The sequence below is a fragment of the Marmota flaviventris genome, chromosome 4, assembly GCF_047511675.1.
Source record: "Marmota flaviventris isolate mMarFla1 chromosome 4, mMarFla1.hap1, whole genome shotgun sequence".
Classification (NCBI taxonomy): Eukaryota; Metazoa; Chordata; class Mammalia; order Rodentia; family Sciuridae; genus Marmota; species Marmota flaviventris.
In genome coordinates, this window is record NC_092501.1 from 164,701,111 (window position 1) to 164,726,271 (window position 25,161).

The following is a 25,161-nucleotide window of genomic DNA, read 5'->3' on the forward strand; positions in this document are numbered from 1 at the left end:
AACGTCAATATCTTCACCAGTCAGCAGTGCAGAGGGCAACTTGGCTGATGCGGCCAAGATGTGGGTGAGAGCAACATCTGTTCTACCCTTCTGCGTCGTCTGCAAAGCTTCCCCACAGCAGTTATTTCCTGCCAACCTCCCCACAAGCCCTGGGTGCAGGTAACAAAGGAGGACAATCCAGACACTGCACCAGTATCCTGGCCCTCGTAGCCCCTTGGCTCTGCCTTCTTGAACCTGGGATGAAGAGCTGACCCTGAGCAGCCATCAAAACCCACGACAATCTGTGACTGACGGATGAACATCTTCTTCAGAGCTGGCCACTTCCAGAGTGGGTCCAGGAGTCCAGTTACCCAGTGTTTTATACAAAGGAGGCTTTCATGGCAAGTTAACATGCAGAACGACTGCATGAACCAAGGGGCTTTGACAAAGGTGATTAAAAATAAGGGAAGTATTTTTGTTGGCCGAGTGTGCATTCAAGATAAGGGTGCAGGTGGGCATTAAGCCACAGTGCCCAGCTGGGCCACTCAAGGGACAACCTACAGAAGAGGAGTGTTTGGGCATCAGTGGGCCTTGGCAGCTGCCCGTGTCTGGGAGCAAGCTTCCCAAAGGGAAGGAAGTCCATCCCAGCGCTTCCTGAAAAGGCTCGGTATTTTAGGTCATCAGCTAATCCTTCCAGAGCCATTAAGTTACGGGCCTCGTGTCTATGAGACCATCCACATGCCACCATAGTCAACTAGTTGCTCAATCCAATTAGCATCGAATCACACAAACTTCCTTGGTCACTGCTGCTCAGAACAGGGACACCCAGGGCTGGATGTTTCCCAGGGTGAAGGGCCCAGGTCACACTGGGGCACAGCTGCCTCTGCACACCTGCTGTCCCCAGAGAGAACGTGAATGGGCCCAGGCTGGCTCCATCACAGCATAGGTTATCCAGCGACCGTGGCCCTTTCTCCTGCCTTGTGCCAATGCCTTCTAGCAATTTCCTTTGTCTCTTACACAATGAACAGGAATGGACACGATCACAGTCACTTCACTTACTGAGGGGACTTCAGGCCTGCGCAAGCTGGCAGAAGAAGGACATCTGAGGGCAAAGAGACCCTCAAGTCACACGGGACCTCACCCAGCAGCAGCCCTGCCCCTGGTGACAGTGGCAACCTGGGAAGGGATCTTCCTGCTGTCCACTAGGGGTGGAAGTGCTCTTTCAAGGGTAGAATCCAGGGCTGCTGCTGCTCATGGTCCTGCCGGGCACAGGGCACCCTCCCACCATGGCCAGAATGTGCACAGCGTGTGGCTGAGAACCCTGCAGCGGCCCTCTGTGGTGGCTGTGGCTTCTTGTAGCATAGTGGCTCTCAAACAGCTTCACCTGCCACTCACCACAAGAAGCACATTTCACCTGAGACCTGCATAGCACAGGCGAGAAACTGTCATAAAACTGAAACATTTCATGACATCGAAACAATGATCTCCCTCAAAAAGCTCCCCCCGTGTGCTACGGGCTCTGCTATTTTCCACTCTACTCTGTCACGAACCCTAAAGCTCACACTGACCCAACAGTCCTGAGATTAATAAAGCACGTTCAGTGTGTCTGATCAGTACCCAGGGAATGCTCAGTACCCACCTTTTGGCCCTGCAAACCAGGGCTGCCAGGTAAGCCATTAAACCCCGGGCGACCCGGACTCCCAGGAGCTCCCACGTCTCCAGGTAAGCCATCGACACCTGTGTGAAGGGAAGGAAACCATGACAGCCGCCCGCTCTCCCCACTCTTCACTTCCTTCACAGGGGCCCAGGTATCCTGGGCTGACTGAGCTGGCCGTGACTATGAAGCCTTGGGAGGTGGCTCTCAGAGGGAGGAGAGGCCATCCTGGCCGTGGGGTGCAGGACACGCAGCCAGGACCCTCCAGCCCCGTGCCCCGTCTCCTGCCCCTTCTCACCCCCTCCTCTGGTCCCTTTGCTCTACTCTCTTCTTTCTCATTTTTCCTGTCCAACTCGTCCAAAACAGTGCCCACTGGGCACTGCACCCCCGGGAGGCCTGAAGACACTCTGACCCAAGGTGTGGCATCAGCAGGACAGCTCCACTGCCCCCTGGAAGCAGGGCCGGCAGCTCCAGCCCAGATCCACCATGTCAGACTGCGTCTCAACAGGAGCCCCATTCCTCAGCCACACTACAGTTTGGGAAGCTCTGCAGACCACCGGCTCTCGGAGGAGGCTGCAGCCACACGGGAGCCCCCTGGAACATCTGACAACAGTCTGGGCCTCACCGCAGAGGTTCCCATGGCCTTTCTACAACTGTCTACATGGTACTGGTGGCCGGCTAGCTTGGAGAGCACCGGCTTTGAGCCCTCACGTGCAGTGTGAAGTCCATGGCATTCAGCTCCATCACACTCGCTGGGGGACTGGACGCACACCAGGCCTGAAGGCCAGTGGCCCTAACCACCCACTCAGGACCCACGTCCCAAGAAATTCCTTCCAATTGGGAAAGGCTTGTAATTAAGAAACTCCCCCCCACCCCCATGTGAACAACTGTTCGGTCTCACAGGAAATTCAGTGCCCTCCGAGAGCAGGGAGGGGGCCTTAGCATTGGCTCACATTCTCTCTCTCTCTCTCTCTCTCTCTCTCTCTCTCTGTCTCTGCACCCTCTCCCTCTTTCTCTCTGTCTCTTTTCTTTTAAGACAGAGTCTTACTAAGTCTCACTAAGATGGACTCAAACGCGTCATTCTCCTGCCTCTCGCTCCTGAGAAGCTGGGTTCACTGGCGTGCACCACCCTGGGCCAGCATTTGCTGGGACATCAGGGTCTTCTGCCCTTGAGCCCTGAAGGAGGGAGCCCCTGAGCGCGGGTCAGTATTGTGCGGCTCTTGGGGGAAAGGGGCAGCTCTTGTCTAGAATGGCAGTCGAGGTGGGACTCCCCCCCTCACAGTTCTCAGAAGGAGGTCATGGTCCTACAGCCAGAGTCCTGTGGGGACCCCAGAGAACAAGCCCCCCACTTTTCCCTGCACCCCCACCCCAGGCCATCCCCCTACTCAAGCCAACAAGGGCAGGGCTCGGACGGTCCGTCTGTACTGCCCAGGGAGACCCCTTTGGAGGCCAGATTTTAAACTGACAGAGCAGGTAGCTGGGCCCGGCTGGAACACACCTCTCCCAAGCCACCTCCTTCCCAAGCAGACCCTCCACAGAGGTGACTTCCCACCTGACTGGTGGGATCGCCATCCTCAAATCAGTGTGGACCCATGAGAGCCACCAGCATCAGGCACCAACGCTGGTGTCCTGGTGGCTGCTGCTTCCACTCCCCAGAGACTCCTCCAGGATGAAAGCAGACACCGCGCCTGATGCTGCTGACCGGCGGGGGACAGAAGAGGCCCCACAGCCCGCCTGGGCCTGTGGCCAGAGCACTGGGCCCCCACACTGGGGCTCAGGGCAGGTTTACCTTTGGGGCCGGGAGGCCCAGGAAATCCAATCCCCGGCTGGCCTACAGAGCCCTTCTCTCCCGGGAGGCCTGGCCGTCCAGGGGTTCCAGGGAAGCCTCGGTCACCTGCAGGGAGTTAGGCCCGTGGTCAGCATGAGAAGAACATGAGGGAGCCCCCACCGGGACCAGATGAGCTGGAACTGGAAGAGTACCTTGGGGCCCTGGGAATCCTGGGGACCCTGGGAGGCCTTCTGCTCCTGGGGGTCCAGGTAAGGGAACCACCTTGCCTGCTTCACCCTTTGGACCTGAGAAGAAAGAACAAAGCAGTGAGACGTGACTGGTGGCCGTTGTGCACACCCCGGGGGGCCCGCGTTTCCCCACCCCTTCCCTCTAGGCTTCCAGAGTCTTTCAGAGAACAGCTTCTCTCCCCAGAGCGCATTTCAAATGACCAAGATGTGTTCGACAGGAATTCCTTAAGAGTTCCAGATCACAGCCTACATAAAACGTCCCACAATCTACCAGACAAAAAGTGAGATGGCCCTGGGTCCTTTCTTAATTGGTCTGTCTAAAAAACCAAAATCCTTCCTGTTCTTGCTCTTCCTCAGACAGACTCAGCCGCCATCGCTTTCAGGTTGGCCTCAATTCTGCTCACTTGATGGCAGCTTGTCTACACAGCATGGCAAGTGGGTGGTGGTGTATCATCCACTGCCTGCAGCTGTGTGGTGGGGGTTCTGAGCTGCCAGGACAGCACAGGACCCTCTCTACCTGCAGCCTTGGGTACAGCCATGCCAGGGCCAGGAGATCTACTGGGGGTTGATGGGCTGTCAGAAAAGAAGCTCGGGATCCCCTCCAGGCACATGCAGGGACCCCTTCCCTACAGGAGTTCGAGGTAAGTGGAGTCGTCCAGGAATGGCCAGCGTGTCTGGCTACAGACTGGGAGGTGACCAGCCACAGCACGAAGTTGCTACCGGTGCTACCTCAGGGGTCAGGCTTTTATGATCACCAAATAAACATGGCCCTGGGGGGTCAGAGCCAGTTTCTAATCCAGACACTGACAGGATCTAGATGGCGAGGAACATTCCAGCTTGCAGACAACTGCCCAGAACACTGGACGCCCTCCTTCAGGACGCTCTTCCCACCACACTGGATAAACAAATAAGCATCTCGTCTGATTTCTCCAGGGTTTGTTCCTGGTCAAAAAGAAAGTCTAGCTCCTGTGTGCAGTTGCAAAAGTTGGCAGGTGCCACAAGCCCGAAGCACACAGGATTTGCTGGGTTCAGAATCAGGAGTCATGAGAAAAGAGCAGGAGATGAGACCGCAGGACCCTCCGCCTGGCTCCCTGGGGTCTTCCTGGTCACCCTAGTACTGGAGTCGGGAGAGACTTCTCTGGGATGCTCACTTAACAAAGACCAAGGTGGACATTTTGACAGAGCCCAGGAGGCACTGGGTGTTCAACCACTAGTGAGTGTAGAGGGACAAGGGCCCCTCCCTCGCCTCCAGACCCCATCAAGGTGCCGGGCTAGAAGCCTGCGGGCCTCGTGGGGACAGGAGTTGATGCAGCCTGGGCTAAATGTGTGGCCAGGGACAGACTCGGCAGATGTGTGGGTAAGAAGGTCACAGAACCGTGGCTCCCACACTGTCCTCCTTGGGGACTTCGATCACCCAGCAGCTTGTTACCACGTTGTTCACACAGTTTTAATCACCCTGAGTCCTTCATTAACCTTTGCAACTTGTTAAAAGCGTCCTGGTAAAGCACCTTCCTGCCTCCTCTGTGCACGAGCCAGGCCAGCTCTGCCCTTCTCGTTCCAGGACCGGCTAGGGAAGGGGTGCGTGTCTGTCGACGGGAATCACAGTGAGCTAACACATCACTGAGTGCCCATCCCTGCGAGGCTGAGCACCCCTTCCCCAGGCTCCGAGAGAAGCCAGGTCTTGGTCATGGAGAGCAGAGGATGACGTGGGAAGACACAAGGAGTCCCTGCTGTGGGTTCTCTGACAAACCCCAGGTCGGGAGCACAGGGCAGGGCCAGGGCTGTCCTTCCACGCTCTTGCCAACACCCGGCATAGTGCTTATGTTAACCACTCAAAAAACAGTCAGCTGACGGCTGAAACGAACAGAGTTAAACAGCAACCAGGACCCGGGGCTGCTGAGGCACAGGCAACAGGCACCGCCTGTTGGTACGGAGTCGGGACCACGTTGCTTGGGTCACACGGAAGCCAAAACAAACAGAAATGAAGAGAAAAAACTGGCCTTGTGTTCTGGTAACCTCAACATCAAGGCTGGCTTCAGCTGTTCCATAGCCACCCTTACTTATAAGGCAAGCCACCCGTGACTTCAGGTTCCTTCAGGACCGACGCCTGGCCTGGCCCGTTTCACATGTGAAGAAATGAAGAGAGCTGACAGGGGCTTGTCCTGGTCACACCCCTCTCTCTGGAGGAACTAAAGCCAGGTAGGTGCCTGTCTCCCCCAAACCCAGGGTCTCTGTGTATCTTGAAGCTGCGCCTCAAGGGTCTCAAGCCTCACCTGGCAGGCCGGGGGACCCAGGGCTTCCAGGAAAACCAGGTTGTCCTTTGTCACCAACGGGGCCAATGGGACCAAATCCGGGAGGCCCAGGGGGGCCGATGTCACCACGGCTGCCGGGGAAGCCAGCTCCTCCAGGGGGACCACGTTCTCCCTTCAATCCTACAGAGCCCTGAAGTGACAAGAAGAAAGGAGAATGTATCAGGGCAGGCGGACACTGCGTCTGCGGCGAGTCAGTGGCTTCCACTGTTCCCCAGCCCACGAGGCAGCCTGCAGTCAGTGAGTGAATGCGGCACTCCCTCCTAAGTCAAGCAGTCACCCCACTTCCACCAAACCCCGCAGCAGAGACACTGGCAGGGCAAGAGAGCTACGCCACGATCCTCTGTCGAATGACAACGTGAACCCTGTGAACTTTAAATGAGCCTCCATCAAAGACCAAAAGACAGCAAAACACATTTACTCATCCCCCAAAAGTCAGAAGAGACTCCTCGGTCACCACCTGGTCAGTCAGTGCGACTCCATCAACCCCCAGTTTACACACTTAGCTGGTTCAGGAGCCTTGGAATAAACCCACACCCACCAGTCACCACCCGAAGACACCACGCAGCGATGACCTAACTCATCACGTCTCCGTTCTCAGATCCCTACCGTGAAATGCATGTCAGAGTCAGGAAGTAAACGTACCGGGGAGCCCTTGGGGCCTGGAAGACCTGGATGGCCGTCTCTCCCAGGGGACCCTGCTCTCCCTGGCATGCCGGGCTGTCCTGGGAAACCGGGGTCTCCTTTGTCGCCTTTGAGTCGTATGTCGAAGTAAATCTCGCCAGGCTCTCCCTTGGCGCCCGGCGGGCCCATCAGCCCTGGTGTGCCTTGAGGCCCCTAGGAGAGAGAACAAAGCCGGGATGCCACACGAGAACCCGCCCCAGGGCACCCAACCTCCGCCAGCCACCTTTATGGAAAACTGTCACCCACCTAGCTCTTGCCACCCACACTCCAGAAGGCAGCCAACAGCTCCTCAACGGATCCCTGGTCTGACCCACTGTTTGCAGCTTTCCTAAAACCCATCAGTGAGGTGGCCATTCCAAGGAGGGACAAGATGGGACAGGGCGTGGTGGGATGTCACTGGCACCCAGCTCTGGGAACTTTCTGGCGTAACTTTCTTTTCCCTTATGACTGTCAATCCTTCATGACAATGTTTTAGCAACTGTTGGAGGCATCTCTATGTGGTTCCTGAGCCCCCAAACTAGAGCCACGGCTTCTGGGGGCAGACGGTGGCTGAAGCGTCAACAAGGTTGGGGACAGCCATTGTTCTGTCTGTCTGGGCATTATTAGAATTGCACAGGTTTCCTTTTGTGATCACACCCTGATTCCGGAAGAGATAAGCCCTGCCAGGGCACCGTGAAGGAAACGGGGAAGTGAGACATCAGCTCTGTAATGGGTTATTTTAAGAAGTTATTTGGACTTTCCCAAGACTGTCCCCAGAGACACCCTCAGAACATTTTCAGTTCCTGGAAAGTTGAATTTGCAAAGAATGTCCACGCCCACCACAGAGCCCTGGCTCACAGGGACAATGGCAGAGGTTTCACACCATTGACTCTCAGGCCTGAGAAGGACCCCTGTAGGCTGCCTGCCGACTTTGCACCATTCCTTTGACTTTAATTCCTTCTCTTAAACTCCAGAAGGTTCTTTGATGTGAATCACATACAGGCACACACCCTGCGCTCTGTGTTGACTATAACTGTATACTTTCCACAAAAGGCGTTGGAAGACCAGGGATAGACCGATACTCTTACAACCTCCTCTAGTTTTAAAAATGACACCTTCCACCATGTGTCTCCAACACTGAACGTGGAAAACGCTGAAATGGTGACCTCACAGAGCAGGGAGTGGACACTCAACCACAAAGGCCGTGTGGCTAAGACTGCACAGCCAGCCTGGGTGGTTATTCACAGCCTGAACACACCAACTCCCTGTGATCCGGCCAGGAGCCCGGCCTTTTAGTCCATTAGTAGAGACCTCATCAGTCAACACTCTATTGAGGGAGAAATGTAGATTTTTTTTTTTTTTAAAGTGGCATTGGTGACCCGAGGACATCTCATGTGATTTGAGGCATAGAACATCTTGTTTCCAAACTGTTTCAGGGCTTTTTGATCCACATCCCTTAAGATGGATGCTAGGAAATCAAATGCTCCCTGGAAAACTTCACATGGGCCTCATTAACTTCACATGGGTACCTCCCCTGCGCTTCCTGCTTCAGAGAGGGGTGCCACTGGGGAAAGTGGACACCCCAGAGACCACAAACCTGCCGGGACCCTGGGCTTCTCAGCTCACTCAGGGAGCGTCATCCCTTCCCAGAACCACCCAGCTTTCAAAAGACAACAACCCAGAAATGCTAACTAAATCCAAAGAAAAACCAGGGCACTGCACCCGTCCACAGCAGTCTCCCCCTCAGGGTGTGGGCTGGTGGGTCACTTTTAGCCTCCAGCCAAATTCAAAATATGAGGATCACAATTTTGAGCTGGTTAAACCATGGAGCTATGATGTAGCCTCAGTTGAGGAAAATCACTATCTTTCAAATTATTTGCTTATGAATCTGTTTTTAGGGGCTTTTCCCATCTATGGGAGGAGAGGGCTGCTGATGAGGCAGCGTGGACCCAGCACTGCTGCGGATTCTTTATTCTCTTCTTCACCTGATACCTCTGGACCTCGCTTCTCTCTCCACTCTTTCCTCTTCTTCCATTTTGCTAGATTTGAGGGCTGGGGCTGGGCATCTGGCCTGGATTCCAGCCAGGGCTAAGGCAGGAAGCCCACCAGGAAATCCACTCAGATAAAGGCAGATGGACAGAGGTTAAAAGATCCTTTTCTGCTCCCTTCAAAGTCCTTCCAACTTTGATCCCCGCTCCAGTCAGCTATTTGAACTTCTCGTTTATTTAGAAATATTTTAAACAATTGCGACTTCTAACTCAGCTAGCTCCCCAGGCACCAGAGAGATTCTGGAAAGCAGAAGCCCAGGACCCAACTTCAAAAGGAGAAGCCACTGCAGAATTCCAGCGGCTTCTCTCCTGATCCAGCTCACTTCTGCCCTGGCCTTCCTGGCGATGCTTCCAGGATTAGCTAAAGAAAACTAAAACTTTAAAGAGCTACATCAGAAGACAGAAGGCTAGAGATGTGACTCTCAATTTCAAACAAAAAGAAAAAAAGGAATGAGAGAGAGAAACTGGCTAATGGCAGCAGAGCCCGGCCACACCAAAGCAGCAAAAGGGCCACAGCCCTGAGGTCTGCAGGCCTTGAAGCCGCGCTGATATGCACAATAAATCCATGCCTCTGTGTTTGAGATGATGTTTTTTCTCTTCCGTGTGATAACTTATTCTAACAAACTAGAAAGGCTAAGCTGGTACTGTGATGAACTGAAAGGTTTCAGGTTGATGTGATCGAGATGTTTCCTTATACATTTTTTTTTTAAAAAAGCATCTACGTAACAGATGTTGGTAACAGGAGGTCTCAACATACAGGTCTGTAAAAGGAAGAATGAAAATATTTCAAATCTCTAGAGAGAAAATGGCCAGTTGTCCTCCGTCCCTGTACACACGTCCCTGCTGAGACCTGAGGTCATGTGTGGGATGTTAGGAGCAGTGGTCACACAGAAGACAGAAGCTCAGCTCTGCCACGTGTTGCCTGCATGAGTCGTGGGGCCTTCTGCCTCAAGGACCCTGAGGCCTGTGGGAAGGACCAGATCACAGCTGGGCTCTGCTGGGACGAGGGCCAGTGGGGGACGTGGTTCTACACTCCACAGGCTTCTGTGCGTAGGCTCCATGTGAGAGCAGAGGAGGGTCACACAGCCACTCCAGACCCTCCCATGGCCACCAGGCACAGGAGCCACGTGGGCAGAGGCAGAAACATGTGGCCTAGCTGGCTGCCTGGTGGCAACTTGCAGTGTGTGTGTGAACTCAGGTTACTCACAGGCAATCCTTCAAGACCATCCCTGCCGGGTAGACCTCTGTCGCCCTTGGCCCCTGGCTGTCCCGGAAAACCTTTCAAAAAAGACAGGAGCACAGCATCCATGAGACAACTCTTCAGAGCTTCTTTTCCCTGAGGTTCAATAGTGTAAAGTCTTGATACAAAATGGATGGGCATTTGAAGACTGTCCAGAGAGTAACCATTAAAACACCCGAGGTGGGCTCAGAGGGGAACCTGAGCCACCCGAGATGCAGTGTGACGCTGCCCTCAGCCCAGGGACACATGAGGTGCGCCCCGGTGCAGAGTGAGAGAGCCACGTGCCACGTCCCTTCTGTTAGGACCTCGGGGGCAGGCCCCTTGGTGGCTGGCTGGGCACCGTCCTGGATGCAGCCTCACGCTGCCCTTGCTGTGCTCCTACTTTGCAGGAGAGCAGGGCTCTGGGGGAGCGGTCCCCCAGAGCGTCCACACACAGCGGGTATTTCCATGCCTGGCCCTTACCGATTTCTCCTGGGGGACCCTGTGGCCCGGGCGGCCCTCGAAGTCCCTCTGTGTCACAAATGAGGCAGCTGTCTCCTTTCTGACCTAGAAGGAAGTACAGGTACCTGTGAGAGGCATGTGAGCAGGAGTCCCTGCAGGGTGAGGAGGGGAACGGCAGGCGGCTGTCACAGTGTCACGGTCACACAGGCTCTGCCCGTCAGCAGCAGCCCCCTAGCACTCCCCGCTAGTGGTGGGACCCTGTGTCTACAGGTTCCTCCAGGGCGGCTGAATGCCCACTGCCCCCAGCACTCGCCGTGTGACCCTGCTGCATGTCCAGGCGCAAGGAGAGGAGCTGAGCACCAAGAAGCCATGCAGGGACTTGGGCCTGCCTACCACCCTGGAAAGACGTGGCTACTGTGACTCCACCTCGCGTCCCAAGGCTTCCCGTCCCTTCCTCTCTGATTTACTGCACGTGGGAAGTCGTGGACTTCTGAACTGTGTCCTGATTGAGGGGGTCACTGTGAAGAAGCAGCTCCAGAAGCAGGAGACTGAACTGACATCGAGGACGTGAGGAGAGATGGGAGCACAGAGAGCGAGAGGTCGCCCTGCTTTGAAACCTCACTCTCTTAAGCCATGATCTGCAAACTAAGTTCAAAGGTCCTCTGGGGTCTTAGATCCTCACTGTCTGGCTTCCAGGCACGACAGGGAGCAAGGGCTGTGGAAGACACCACCCGAGGGAGCACCAAGAGGCCCACCCACATCACCCCCGCCTCGCCCTGACTGGCAGCCCTGGGCATGGCTGGAGCCCACCCATCCCAGAAGCCATGCAAGATGCGGGAACAGGAGCCCCAGGCCAGTCCATCTCCCTGAAGTGTGCAGGACACACATGGGGTCGTTCTGTGTTCTCCCAGGAGACAGGACAGGAGCCCATCATGGGCTGGACACCAGGCAGCCAGCTGTGAATACAGCTTCATTCCAGGCCCTGTGGGACTCTGTGGGCATCCCTGCTCCTACGGCTGGAGGTGGGGCAGGCAACAGTGCTGCACCAGAGCACACGAAAGACACCCTCCATCCAGGGAAGGATGAATACGGTTACAGGATAAAGAGCTCTGGCCACTGGGTCCTAAAATGGAACTGCAAACCTCAGAGAGTAGCGAACACCTGGCCATGAGAGGGACCCCCAAAGGGAATGACAAGCAGGTTCTAACTCATGCCCCCTGCAGACTTCTTAGATCACGTCCCTGCAGGCTCTGCAGCCTATGAGCCACCAGGATCCCACGGTGCACACTGCAGCTAGCTGTTCCCATGCAGTGTTATGCTTTAGGCTTTTGAAGACCAAAAATTCTTTACAATCCAAAGCCAGAAGTGGTACCCACGAGGGTGGATTTTACAAGACAACCTCCTGTTCTGCTTGTGGGTTAATAGGCATATAAACATCGGAATGCCATTGTTTATTCCACTTAAAGACGGGACCGTCAATGCTGGGACAATCCACCCCTGTTCTCCAGATTTCTGAAGATAAATACATATCCTGTGTTGACGTTACAGCGGATCCTTGAAAGGGCTAAAGATAAAATTAACAGCCAAGAGTATCGAGGAAGGGCAGTTAATCCATCAACAGCAGACGCGCTCACACTGATCTTACGCAAAGGCGGCTCGTGGGGGCTGAGCATTCCCTGAAAAGATCTGTCACTGGGATTACAGGAAATATGTGTGCATCCTTGGAAAAACGAAACTCTCAAACTTTGAACTGAAAGATTACGGTATCAGTTTGAGAGTCTCATCAACGGGCAGTGCTCATTGTGGCAAGACAGATTTCCTGGGTCACAGAAAGGGTCAAGAACAATAATCTGACCTTTGGGGCCAAGTCTCCACCTTATGCTCCCAGGTCACGTATCTCCCACAAACACAATCTCAGCGACAATCTCAGCTGAGTTGAGGAAGATGTTTATTGTGGGAATGGATTTCCAGGGGAGTTTCAAATCTGGGAATGGATTTCCAGGGAAGTTTCAAATCTGCCTACCCTGCACCCTGCCTCCAATCCTGAGCAAGTCTGGGGGGGAAATCACCTTCACAAATACAATCATCGTTTTTTAATTAAAAGAGAACAAATTATGTTATTTGCATTTATGAATACGTCAAAATGAACCCCATTAGTATATACAAGTATTACACACTAATGAAAACACCTAAAAAAAAGTTTAAATTAAAAAAAAAAAAAAAAAAACCTCTTACCTTTTTCTCCCACCTCTCCTGTCAACCCTGGCTGCCCTGGAGTCCCGGGAGGACCCTGATCACCAGGTGGTCCAGGCTGACATTCCACAATGCCATCTGAAATTGATTTGTAAACATTAGAGGACTGTGGCTAGGAATGTTCACTCTCTCTCTTAATTCAATCTGTTATAAAACCAAAACATTTTAGGCTAATTGGTCAGCTTTAGAAATCCAGCTTTCAAATCCAGCTTCAAATCAAGCCTAGGATATTAACTTGCGAAACAGGACCAGCACACACTGTCCACTCGCCTCCCGGGCAACGGCTTCCCAGATTGAAATGCCTATCTCACCTCACTGGCCATCTCCTCTCCTTCAACTCACTTTTCCCTTGCAAAGTCCATCTCAACATCCTTATTTTACAGATTAAGAAACGGAGTCTCAAGCAAGTTAAGTGATTTGAGTCAACCCCGAGACTAGGACAACCTTATTTTCTCCTTAGGCAAACTTACAACAAGTCATGGTTATTTTAGAGACACGGATGGTCCATGGGGAAATGCCTCTGATTCTTCGTTCATATTCAATTCCGAGCGTCATTTATGCAAAGAGGCATGATAATAAATCACAGTAATGCAAACACCATCTGCCACGGGCTCTGGTAACCCAGAAGTATGTCTTATAGTTCAGATCTACAGTGGGATGGAGTTTGCCTTTCCTTCTTCAGTATCTCTGAACAAGAATGACAGCCTGAACAATGATAGCTAGCATCTTTCCCAGGCACTCCACCATGGCCAGAGTACAAACACCAGAAGCCCTCCGCCCCTCCACACTGTCTGATGGAGAAGAGGTCAAGGGCAGAGATTTTGACATCTGGACCTGACTCCCCTGCAGTGGAAGGGCTGGGGCCCGGGGTCTGGGGTGGGGTCCTGCCTCTAACTTGGATGTGTTGTCCAGGGTCAACCATGCAGGTCCCCACCCAGCTAGAGCAGGACTCCCTGAAACACAGCCACACCTCCCAGAGCCCCACTGAACAAGGCCGTTTCAGATGGGGAAGAGCTGAGGCTGGGAGGTTATTTTAGAGACACAGACGGTCCATGGGGAAATGCCTCTGATTCTTTGTTCATATTCAATTCTGAGAGGAAACCTTTTTGCTTTGCAGGTTGCTGATTTGTTCTTCTGTGAGCTTCTTCCCCAAGCACAGGGGGCAAGGAAGCCTGAGCTACGGCATCTGCAGCCCTGCTCCACTCTGTCAACCCTGCCCTGGGGACTCCATCTTCGTTGAGGGGACTCTGCTCCATGGTTCCAAGAGCAGTCCTAAAGTTACTGACTCCAAAAAGAAAAACACAATTCCCAGCCCCACAAGCCTGGGGTACATCAACTCCCTGATTCTGGAGACAAAGGCTCGTGAGTAGTAATACAGTCCCTTTCCTGAAGACGTTTCCTGTCTGCCTCAACTCAACCAGCGTTCCTGCATGCTGCTGGTAAAAAAAGAAAAAAGAAAAAACCCATGATACCTCCTCACCATGGTCAATTTAAAATAGCTTTAAGTCTAATGCAAGAATATAGTGATTATTTCTGGGGAGTTCTGAAAATGCGAGTCTAGAGTCCTCGTGACACTGCTGCTCACGGCGGGCGTCTGCAGGTGCCAGGACCATCTGGGAGAATGCTGCAGCAGAACTGGGCTGTGGAACTCCGACGCTGCACGGTTAATGAGCTACTGATAGGTCCCAAGTCAGCAGTGGTTTTCAGATGTAGCCTCTTTCACATTCACGATAAATCTGAATAAATCTCTCGTTTGTAAGTTATCACTAAATATGCTGCAACTGGGAATTGCTCCATTTGCACTGACTACAGAGGGCCAACTAGAAAACCTGGCAGGAGCTATTAAGCTGACACATCCTTGTCTCTTGGTCACAGGAATGGAAGGATCATAATTTCATATGAAATTGGTGCATATTTTAGAACTTACAAATTATAAATATCCCAAAACTGTTCTAATTCCCCTACGGCTGCCCCATCACCTCCACATCACTCTTTAAAAGCCCCAGAACTCCTCACAGCCTTGAGGGCTAACGTGGACCCCTCTGCACAACAGCTCCTACATTCCACGCGTTTCCCTCTTTCTATTTACCTGGTCTTCCGCACAGAGTCCTGCTCCAGGGGACAGGGCTATGTCCTGACCCTGCTCCCAGCCCAAGCCTACCACCTCACAGGCTCCCCAGCCCTTGCTGAACAAGGACCCCAAAGGCCCTTCTCAGTTGCAGAGAAAAAGTTGGACTGTGGTGCGTGTCTCTGGGACTTCCTTATTCAACCTCATTCACATTTCACAAAATCATGAGAGAAGAGGAAGAAGTTCCTATAGTAACATGCAGCCTGTCCATCTTCCCACCCGAGGTCATGCAGATCCCTTCCCAGCAAAGGCGCCTGCTGGGCCAGTTGCTGCACCCAGCCCTCGCCGTCCTTCAACACCTCGTCCACGCAACGCCTTTTCTTTCACGAGCCCAGGTTTGAATTCCAACAAGTCTCAGAGCCCAGGAGCCTCCAGCTCACAGAGGGTCAGCACTCCTGGGCTCCACAGAGTGCTTGCTGATTCTGACCCCGCAGAACCAAGGGCTGCTCTGGAAACGTGAACCTTCCCACTGGCCTGGTTTACTTAACGTTCCAGAGCTCTCTCATCATTTGCTCTGATATCACATTGAGATCACAGGGCCACCAGGACAGAGCTAAGAGATTATGGCTACGTGCTCAGTTCTTCCAGAGGCTGACATAAGAAAAATCCACAACATGCCCCAACTTGAAGTCTTTGGTTACATGACGACACACTCTCGTGCAATCAGTATAAACCTGCAACCCCTTCCTCCTTGGTTTCGGAGTGTCTTACTAGCACTGTGTTCGGTATCTCTAGACCAAAGACAACATACTCGGCTCTCAATGAAAACCCCACCGATTAACTGGTTTATCTCTAACCTTGGATGCTAGGAGACTCGCAGCTGGTTAACATGCTCCTTATTCCTTTTAGCCATTTCTATTTTTTATTTTAACAATTCCTTTTGGTAGCAGGGTTAATCCCCAAAGCTGTCTAAGTGGAGAATAAATAATTAAGCCATGGTTGGTCACCTGAGCCCTGGCCTGACACTCTAGATCTGGGAGCAGTCACAGCCGCCTCCTGGTAACTGGCTGGACATGAGTGACACCATCCCTGAGGGAACTTACTTGTGTGTCCTGGCTGCCCAGGGGGTCCCGGGAGACCTGGGGGGCCTGGGACTCCATCCTTTCCGCTCAGCCCTGGCAAAGATGTTCCTGGATATCCTCGGTCTCCTTTTTCTCCTCTTTCTCCAGGGAAGCCAGGAGCACCAGGCTGTCCAGGTACAGGGAAGCCTAAAACCAGCACAGAATCGCGTGTAAGTTGTCGCAGGGCGTCCCACACCCCTGCACACACGGCTTCCTCAATACGTCCAAGGTCAAAGGACACTGCACATCACTGAGAGGGGAGCTGCTCTAGACAAGCAGACCAGTGAGCTGGCAGGGTGCCTTCCGCAGACGCGGACAGCCCACTTAACCCTAGGAAAAGGACTCGGTACACGGAGGTAAAACCTGCAAGTTTCTTTAATGCAAAAATCATTCCCAGCTCTATATGGAAAAGTGCATAAAAATGCCATCAATCAAAGAAATGGACAGAGACCAAGGGGACAGCAGCTAGCTTGACAGTTAAAGACAAGTAACTTCCTCTGGCTCCACAAGAGGTTCAAAATCAAAGTGGCGAGGTGATCTGAATGTGCAAAGTCAAGTTCAGGCACCAGTGCAGTGTGAGGGTGGGGTGCACCAGCCTGTGGAGGTCAAGAAGGCCACCACAGGAGGCTGGAGGGAACTGAGGCCCAGGAGGCCACCAATGATGAGACCCAACTGTCCTGGTGGGGAAAGAGCTGGTATCTGGAGCAGAGGGGAAAACTCGGCATGAGCACTGGACAGAGCAGAGAGGCAAGTGGGCTGGGAAGGGGAAGCGGTCCTACCATGGTGGACTTCAGCACGGTGAGAAGACCCAAAGTGGGAGAGCCGGAAGGACAGAGGCCATGGGGTCTGAGCCCAGCAGCCAGTGCCCTAGCTGGAGGAAGCAGCTCTCAAGAAAGAGAAACCAGTGCTCAGCCAGATGGAAATCGGGGTGCGAGGGAGGTCAGTAATGGGGTGTGACAGCAACCCACAGTGTCCAAGACCAGCAGGTTCTGCAGTGAGGGGAGGGCAGTGGCTGGGAGGGTGGAATCATGCATCTCCAGGCAGAGCGATTTCAGCAAATGTTTTCAAAAGTCTGATCAAGAGATGAATGGTGTTAGTAACTGGACCTGAAGAGCAAGCACCGCACGGGAAGGGGCGGGTTCCCGGGTCAAAGTGAAGACAGTGGCTGCACACAGAGGAAAGCGAAGGTGCTAAGGAGATGCACAGTGTCCCTAGAGAGGTGAAGGCCCTGGAGCCAGGATTCCGTTGTTCCCACAGAGGAAAAGGGGACCCTGCAAGAACTTAGAACTGCCAGAGGGGGAGATGAAATGACAAACACAGAGGATAAGAATAAACCAAAAGCCAACGAAGCAGAGCATCCAGGCCATGGGCCTCAGCAGGCAGGAACTGCAGGGCAGGGGACTGCCCCTCAGACACTGGGGTCCCTGCTCAGGGCCGCTCATGTGAGCCCGCGCCTGGACCCAGCACCTGCTGGAAGAAAGTACAGTTGCCTGGGACTCGCAACCTGGCATGCAGGAAAGAGCTTGGAGGAACTCGGGGAACAGCAAGACAGGCAACGAGAGCAGCTGGATGGGGGCCACCCTGCCCTGGTCTCCAAGTGACGAGTTCCAGAGAGAGGAAGGGGAGCAAAGTGCTCCGGAAGAGGTGTGTCCTGCTGGGACCAGGGCCCTGGTGAGCGAGGGATGTCCATGGGAGCAGGGACCAGGTGGGAAGGCCTGCCTCAGAGCAGAGCTGAGAGGGAGGCCAGGGTCTCCAGGGACACACAGGGGTCCCATCCATGGCATGCACATCTATGAACCACATGCCAATCTGCAAACACTTATCTAGCAGCACATTCTGTTTTCAAGATAGAAAACCATGTATGAACATTGCTACGTGTTCTACGCACACATCTAAGGTGCATGATAGGCATGTACACTGCAAACCACAGAGGAGGCACACACCTGGGCCACAGACGGGCAGGGAAGGACTTACCTGGAGGGCCCGGCTGGCCTTGTAATCCCGGGTAACCTTGAAAGAGAAAGAGAGGAACAATGTAAGAGGTGCTCACTCTTTCCCATTTCCCGGCCAGGGCCTCCACGCTCCAGGGACATGGGGACAGACTGGCCCACCAAGCATCCCCTGGAGGAAGACCACGCTGCATATGGAAAAGGGAGTCTGTGTCCCCCATGTGACACTGAGATAGGGACCTGGAGAAGGCAGGTCACCAGACAGCCCTGCAAGGGGTGCAATTGTTTTCAAAAGGAGAGAAAGACATGCAGAGAGAGAGAAGAGGAGGAGGAAGGAGGGGGAGGAGGAGGGAGGGGGAGGAGGAGGGAGGGGGAGGAGGAGGGAGGGCAAAGGCAAGACTACCTTTCGGGCCTGGCTCTCCTCTCAGCCCGGGAGCCCCTGGGTAGCCTCGCTCCCCTTTTTCTCCCAGAGGTCCTGTGCCTATAACCTGCATCAAAGAAGAAAAGATCCCCGTGGGTAAGAGGGCTGGCCTTGGATTATATACTGGTATGTGAAGAAATTAACCTACTGTGCATGACTTCAAGAAATACAAAAGCTAAGACGCAGTGGCAGTGTGTGGGGCAGGGGGGTCTTGAGCCCTGGATGAACGTCAGGCCAAGAGCGGGTCACAGAGAAGCTACCCAGCAGCTCTCCTCCCCTGGGCAGGTCCCCACAGCACCAGGGAATGAGCAATGTCATCCAAGGCGCAGGCGTGGCATCTGCTCTGCTGGGCACGGTCAGGGGCTCGCCCTTTAGCCCCGCAGACCACGGATCAGGAACACACGTTTTTACTAGAAGAGGGTTTCTGCTTTTTCCTTTTTAAAGACCCAAAGTGCGCCATTCCTTAAAGCCAAAGGGAAACCGGCCAGGAAGAAGTCACCGTTGGCCTCATTAAGAAGAAGAGATTCTAAAGTACATTCAGGGAAATGGCAGTTCAAACACTGCACATCACCACTGAAATATGATTCCTCTGTGTCCATTAAGTGAACGGACTTTGTTTTTAAGATGCTGTTAAACAGCTTGTTGCCATTGCACAACTTCTGCACATATGAAAACACGCTGTACGCCAGAAGCGTTCACAATTTTTATGTGTCGATTAAAAAATCAATGAAGAAAAAAACCTTTATTAAAAAGAAAACTAAGTAAGATGTGCCTGTGGGGCTGAGGTGAACCAGACCCTCAGTGCCCGCCACCACGGCAGTCACAAACGTGACGTCAGAGCCACAGAAATGCGTAGAAGGACAGAGGGAGCCAGGCACGCCTTGGGGGATGATCCTACTGCCGGAGAAGCAGCCTGAGGAAAGAGGCCTCGCCCGCAGCCCCCGACAGAGGCCCGCATGCCCTGCTCCTTTCCAGGACAGTCACACACTGCGACTGCAGCTGTGTGGAAACCAGCCAGGAGTGCAGTGCCACTGCAGAAGCAAGGCTGCCCGCGTGGACGGCCAGGTGACCGGCCATCTGTTTCTCTTTTAAGACTTCCCTTAAGTGGGCTGGGATGTAGCTCCATGGCAGGACACTTGCCTGAGGCCCTGGGTTCCATCCCCAGGACCACAGGACATTGTCTCTCTCTTCCTTCACGGACAATTCCAAACCAAAAGATCTCAAAATATGTCACTAATATTCTTATCCATATTCGAACCTTTTCATTTCCAGAGGTTTAAGAATATGTAGAAATTTTCAAAACCCAATAAAACAGCACAATAGAAATTCCGAGGAAGTCTCAAGTGACATGCAGCTACTTCACGTAAAATGCTAGGCATGGTGGCAGCTTGCCCTGTGTCACCACCCCTGGAAAATCACCCCCCAGGCCAGCAGACAGCGGTTACTCACAATTCCAGGGGGGCCCGGAGGACCGGCTTCACCTTTGTCTCCCTACAAAGAAAAAATAATTGAACTGCCTGTCTTCACTCCACAGAGGGCAGCGCCCAAGGCTTCTCTCTAGTGAGACTGAGAGTGGGCCTCAGGGCGCTAAAAACATGGTCCTATCCTCGGCCGGTCCCAGGGTGCTCAGCCTAGTGCACTCTGAGACCGGCATAAGACACAAACACATCTCTCGCTGCTTCAAGTACATGTGACACATGGGAACAGAGATTTCTACAGAACACAGCGGAAGGCTAACTACGCCCCTGGCCACAGAGCGGGGTATTCGCCCCTCTGACCACTGACCACGTGCTCCCTCAGAGAGCCTGAACAGAGTTCATTGGAGGCTAAGTTACCATGCAATAGTTTTTCCAAAAGCCAAAAAAGAAATTAAAATGAAATGATATGAAAGCATGATATCTAAATGTATTTTCTTCAATCATTCAATATGAGGTTTTTTTATGTGCAAGATTATCTAAATTTGCATTGGAAGTCAGAATAAAAAATCTAGTCATCATTGAAAACATTGGTGAATAACTTCTGATCATTTGAAGGCTTAATTTAATCTACATTAGATGAAAATCCTAAATAAACTTTCACACCTAACTGTTCTCGTGTAAATATCACAGTAAAATTTTAGAAAGTCCTACGAAATACATATATATATGTGATATATCCTACCATAAATGTACATGTTTTTCCTTTTAAACTAACACATAAAACTTAAGCATTAAACTAGAATTGAATGCTTTAGCATTAAGAGAATACAAGAGATTTTGAAATATCCACAGCACTTTAACAATATTCCAGCTCCTGGGTGGGGGGTGAAGCTCGGGTAGAATGGGGGCTTAGCACACATGAGTCCTGGGTTTCCCCCCTGCACCAGAGGGAGGGGGAACAACTAGCTGCTATATTCCAAACATTTAAAATCTATAGGATTTGACTTTCTCAAAAAATTCCAGTCAAGGCCTTTCCCTTTTGCTCCTGGCCTCAACAATAAACCTTAAGGGTGTCTCCCTAGGTTGTCACTCACTGTTAGTGACAAACATTTCTTTATCCTATTTCAGTAGAGTAGCACGACTAAAAGAGGAAAATGAAGCAGTCCCTCATTTGTTCTGCTCTCAGAGATGGAAAACAACTGGCTGGCCAACCACAGGGCCCTGCTGCAGGAGTTCTTCTGGGGCACACGATGGCATTTTGTAAAGTTTCGGGGGAAATAAGAGTCTTCATGGAGACCCCAGATTACACTTTTAGGAATTCATGATGGAATTCATGATCAGAGAAGCGGCCCAAACTACTGGCAAAGATGAAAATTTAGACATGGCCTAAATCCCATGCACCAGAAGATGTGAGGCTGCGTTCAGGAATGCTGAGGTGTCACTGAGTGTCACCGAGTGACAGAGAAGTGACAGAGAAGACGCTCGACGCCTTCTTGTACAAGGTGTGGGTGCACAGAAGAACACCAGCCATCGGCGTCTCTGAGTGCTGGAGGGACAATGTGCTTTCTTTTGTCCACTACACCCTCCCGCATTTTCTCTGGCTTCATAATCGGGAAAAATTATCTCTATAAACTAAGACATAGAAACTTCAAGTGGAACATTTCATATTTTTTTTTTCTTTAAAACTTTCACGATCACCAAGAAAATCACTAAAAAGTTTGTTTTTACCCACATGGGAGAGAGACCTGTTTTTCTCCTTTGGGAACAGAGTTCTATATTCTAGGGAAAAGGGAAGCCAAGCCCTGCTCTGTCCAAGCTGAACTACACAATGAAGGTCAAAACTAACAGCGTCACCACATACCTGAGGGCCCTGTGGGCCGGGGAGTCCTGGGTACCCTGGCTCGCCAGGAAAGCCCTGGAGGGAGAGGACAGTGACAAGGTCATTGAGTGAAGGAGAAGAGCTCCTGTGCCTTCAGAAGCCGCAGAGCAATACTTACCGGACTCCCTCTCTCTCCTTTGTCACCATCTTTTCCAGGTTTTCCCTGTAAAGATGTGGACATTAGTGTTTCGTGAATAATAACCAGGACTAACCCGGGGAGAAGGTTCCGTGTGGCCGCAGTGCCTCGGTGATGGCGGCTGGGCGGTGGGGGAATGGCTGGGGAAGTCACCCTGGCAGGAGGGTGTTTCAGTTCCCAAGGCAGAGCCAGCCTGGCGACAGGTCTCAGGTCCAGTGCGCTGGCAGCCAGGCCAACACCAGGACTCTTCCCACCAGCCTGGTACTGAGGCTACAGTGCAGGGCTGCCCCATGGGCTCTCCCCAGGGTTCTGCAGGGGCCCAGGAACAGACAGCTGGGCAGTGCCCGTCCCTGCCTCGTGAAGGGAGGATCCTGTCAGCCGGAGGGGCTTGGGGCTAAGCATGCACAACCTGGGCTCTGGGTCTCAGAACTGGCACCAGAACCAGCCACAAAGGAAGCCAAGCCCCTGCTCTGTCCATGCGGCAGGTCCCAGGGGCTGTGGGTCTCTCCCAAAGCCTCCTTCCGCCCGGGCTGCCTGCCCCAGTGGTGCCGAAGCCCCAGCCTTCCAAGAGAGGGGACACACAAAGGTCCTGCACGACCTTCTGTCCCCTGCTTCTGCGCTCTAGGACAGGAAGGGGAAGGGTGTACAGTGAAGAGGACAGGGCACCAAATCACGTACCCGAGGCCCGGGCTTTCCGGGTTCGCCCTTCTCGCCAATCCCTGGTATCCCCTAAAAGAGCAAAAAGAGAAGCAGGTAAGCTCATAGCACTCACCAGCACGCGGCTCAGGCAGAGGGAAGATAAACTTTAACACTAGAAAAATCTAAATGATAGACAGGAATGGGGAATTTACCTGAAATCCAGGTTCACCTTTTTGACCCTAAAAGAATTCAGAGAGGGGCAGAGAGAGAGGGGTCAGGACTTTCTAATGGCTTTACCGGCTTTCTACAGGTGACGTCAAACACATGAGAAGAAAAACCCTTTCTCTGCCTCTGGAACAAATCAACGCATGGTGTCTCCTGCGTTCCCTCCCCAGCTCTACCTGAGTTACGGTGTCGCCAGGGCAGAGGCCACCCTGCCTGGCCCAGAGGGACTTGCCATGCGTCCTCTGTCCCTCAGCTGGACCCCCTCCTACCCCCTGGCAGCCCCCAACATGTTCCCTGAGGCAGCTGCACCCGGGCCCCGCCTCTGCCACAGAGCTGCTGCTCGGATGGAGCGGGGCTCCTGGAAATCTGCTTTCCAGGTCAAGGGTCAACGGTGGGCGACACTGGATCACGACTTGATGCCTTTCTCCCTGGGGACTTGCCCTGGGTTAGCAAGCACCTGCAGGGCCAGCCCAGACGTACCTTTTCTCCCGTCGGGGCAAAGTCCCCTTTTTCTTTAACTTGTGCCTGTCCTGGCATCCCGGGAGGCCCACTGACACCTTGGTCACCCTGTTCAAGTAAAAGCCGGGGATTAATTAGGCATGAAAATAACTACATGAGAAGGGAGAACACAGGGTGTGAGGATAAAGGCCTACAGAGAAGCAGCTGATCTTAAAACATGACAGTCTTCTGCTCCACTGCAGCCTTGCCTCTGCGGTGGCTGCACTAGGAGCCTGGGGTGGCAGGTCCACAGCCAGGCCGCCTGTGCCCAGGGTCAGGAGCTGAACACCTGCAGACACACCTGTGCATGCAGCCGCTGCAGGGTGCATGCTGCATTTAGAGGGCACCAAGGAGAGGCTGCAGGCTGCCTAACAGCTGGTCCAGAGAGGAGCCATCTTTAGGTAAGGCAAAAACGTGAGAACCCTCGGAATCTGCTTCCAAAGCAGCCTGACAGCTGGCTACACTCAGCAATCAGAGGAATCCAACAGACGGTGAGGGAAGTCCAAAGACCCCCCAATGGCATGAATTTCAGGGTCATTTTATTGTGAGGTTCATGCAATGACAGAGCCAAAAAGTATGGAGGAGAAAAGCAGAACCAACTGCGTGACCCGCTCTGGCCAGGCCCCGTGTCTAGTGCCCAGGTGGCCACCATGCCCACTCGCACATCCCTGGAGGCAGGCCAGCTGCAGCAACTACAGAATCCCCTAGACTGGTGCCCGTCTCATTGGTCTGACCAGGGACATTGCTGCAGAGGACAGGAGAGGCTCAGAGGCCCACAGTTTTCTCTCCTCTTCCCAGGAGAAATCTGCCTGTCCATCTGAGCCTCCCTGCCTCCAGAGCATTCTTCCTCCACGCCCACTGCCCTGGAGAAGGACCCACCTGCCAACTCTGACTTCTCCTCCCTGTCCTACAGTGGCCTTCATCATTGCAGGGCTTCGCAGAGTTGTGCTACTAAATCATGTCCTAAGTGTTGGGGTTTCATCACTGACAAGAACACTACGACTGATGCCCGTGTACAGAGCTTCCCAACAGACAGCCTCAGTACACTCTGCTCGTGGGACCACACACAGACCTCTGCAACAGGCCTGCCTCGTGCAGTAACCTGGAGTATACACCTGCTATTCTGACAGTTTAAGCAAAACCCTACAGAACTCAAAAACCTGCAGAGAAGAGGAACAATGGTCATAGGGTCCAAAAGTTGATGCAGAAGTAGAAATTCTGCCAATCTCAGAGCTGTGGCCTTAAACAAGGGACAGACCAAGCACCATGTACTCACCTTGTCACCTTTTGGTCCTTGAAAACTTGAGCCCATTTGCCCCTGTTGATTGAAAATTAGGCTTTGTTATTAGGCCTGCCACTTTGTCCAGACAGTGGACATCAGGCAGCAGCTTTGACCTCAACTACCACAACCTCTCCCAGAAAGAGGTGATGGAAAGGCTCAAACAAGTATACTGAGAAAGAACTATACAAATAACTTCTAAAATTTAAGGTTTTAAAACTCTGGCTTTAGAAAACTAAGGGAAAAATCAAACTAAGAGAATCCAAGACAACAACTAAGGGATGGGTAGAAGGAGGAAGAGGTGCACCGGTGGACGATGGACAGACGACAGAGAAGGTAGAAAGATAACGCATGAAGGATGGATGACAGATGACCAAACAGGTCAGTGGATAAAAGTACGACAACTCCACGATGATCTCACACTGAGGCCAAGGACAGCAGATGAAGAGACACTTACCTTTTCACCTGGAGGCCCAGGAGGACCCGGGGGGCCCTGTAAGAGAGAGAATTTTATTAATATGATTCACAACCCTGGTCATTATTAAATCCTCTGTGCTGGAGTTATCCTAAGATTCTGTGGAGAACATGAGACACTATTTGTGAAGTGTCTTTGCTGTGCTGCAGAACTGCACAACTTTGAAAATAGCCAGAATCTGGCCACAGCAATTATTAACAGGGGTGGAAATACCTCCAAACTGGAGGCACTGCCCCGTGGACCAGGTGACCAAGAGGGTGCCAGGATGAGCTAGGTAGGGCAAGTCATAAAGCCACCAGCCACGCTCTGGAGCTGGGTTCCCCATCTGGGAAGGATGCTTCTCCACTTTAGACACAAGTGTTAATCTTCGAAAGCTAATGATTCCTCGGGGGTAGTTGTCATGAAATGAATAGCACCTTCAAGACACGTAGGGATTGGGTGCATCTTCCC

At 52.7% G+C, this 25,161-nt stretch overlaps 1 protein-coding gene across 1 annotated transcript in view; it reads right to left on the minus strand.

Annotated features, from left to right (window-relative positions):
* Window positions 1-25,161, minus strand: part of Col4a1 (collagen type IV alpha 1 chain) — a 130,159-nt gene that overhangs the window by 24,117 nt on the left and 80,881 nt on the right. Inside the window, exons 11-29 of the mRNA XM_027938860.2 lie at window positions 24,694-24,729; window positions 24,234-24,275; window positions 22,940-23,026; window positions 22,447-22,473; window positions 22,274-22,324; window positions 21,578-21,622; window positions 21,442-21,495; window positions 19,612-19,653; window positions 18,145-18,229; window positions 17,767-17,802; window positions 15,775-15,939; window positions 12,586-12,681; window positions 10,372-10,455; window positions 9,877-9,947; window positions 6,604-6,795; window positions 5,923-6,091; window positions 3,614-3,706; window positions 3,423-3,527; window positions 1,619-1,716 (exon numbers count right to left, since the gene is read on the minus strand). Of these exons, the coding sequence (XP_027794661.2) occupies window positions 1,619-1,716; window positions 3,423-3,527; window positions 3,614-3,706; window positions 5,923-6,091; window positions 6,604-6,795; window positions 9,877-9,947; window positions 10,372-10,455; window positions 12,586-12,681; window positions 15,775-15,939; window positions 17,767-17,802; window positions 18,145-18,229; window positions 19,612-19,653; window positions 21,442-21,495; window positions 21,578-21,622; window positions 22,274-22,324; window positions 22,447-22,473; window positions 22,940-23,026; window positions 24,234-24,275; window positions 24,694-24,729 (1,578 nt within the window). The remainder of the gene's footprint in view (window positions 1-1,618; window positions 1,717-3,422; window positions 3,528-3,613; window positions 3,707-5,922; window positions 6,092-6,603; window positions 6,796-9,876; window positions 9,948-10,371; window positions 10,456-12,585; window positions 12,682-15,774; window positions 15,940-17,766; window positions 17,803-18,144; window positions 18,230-19,611; window positions 19,654-21,441; window positions 21,496-21,577; window positions 21,623-22,273; window positions 22,325-22,446; window positions 22,474-22,939; window positions 23,027-24,233; window positions 24,276-24,693; window positions 24,730-25,161) is intronic.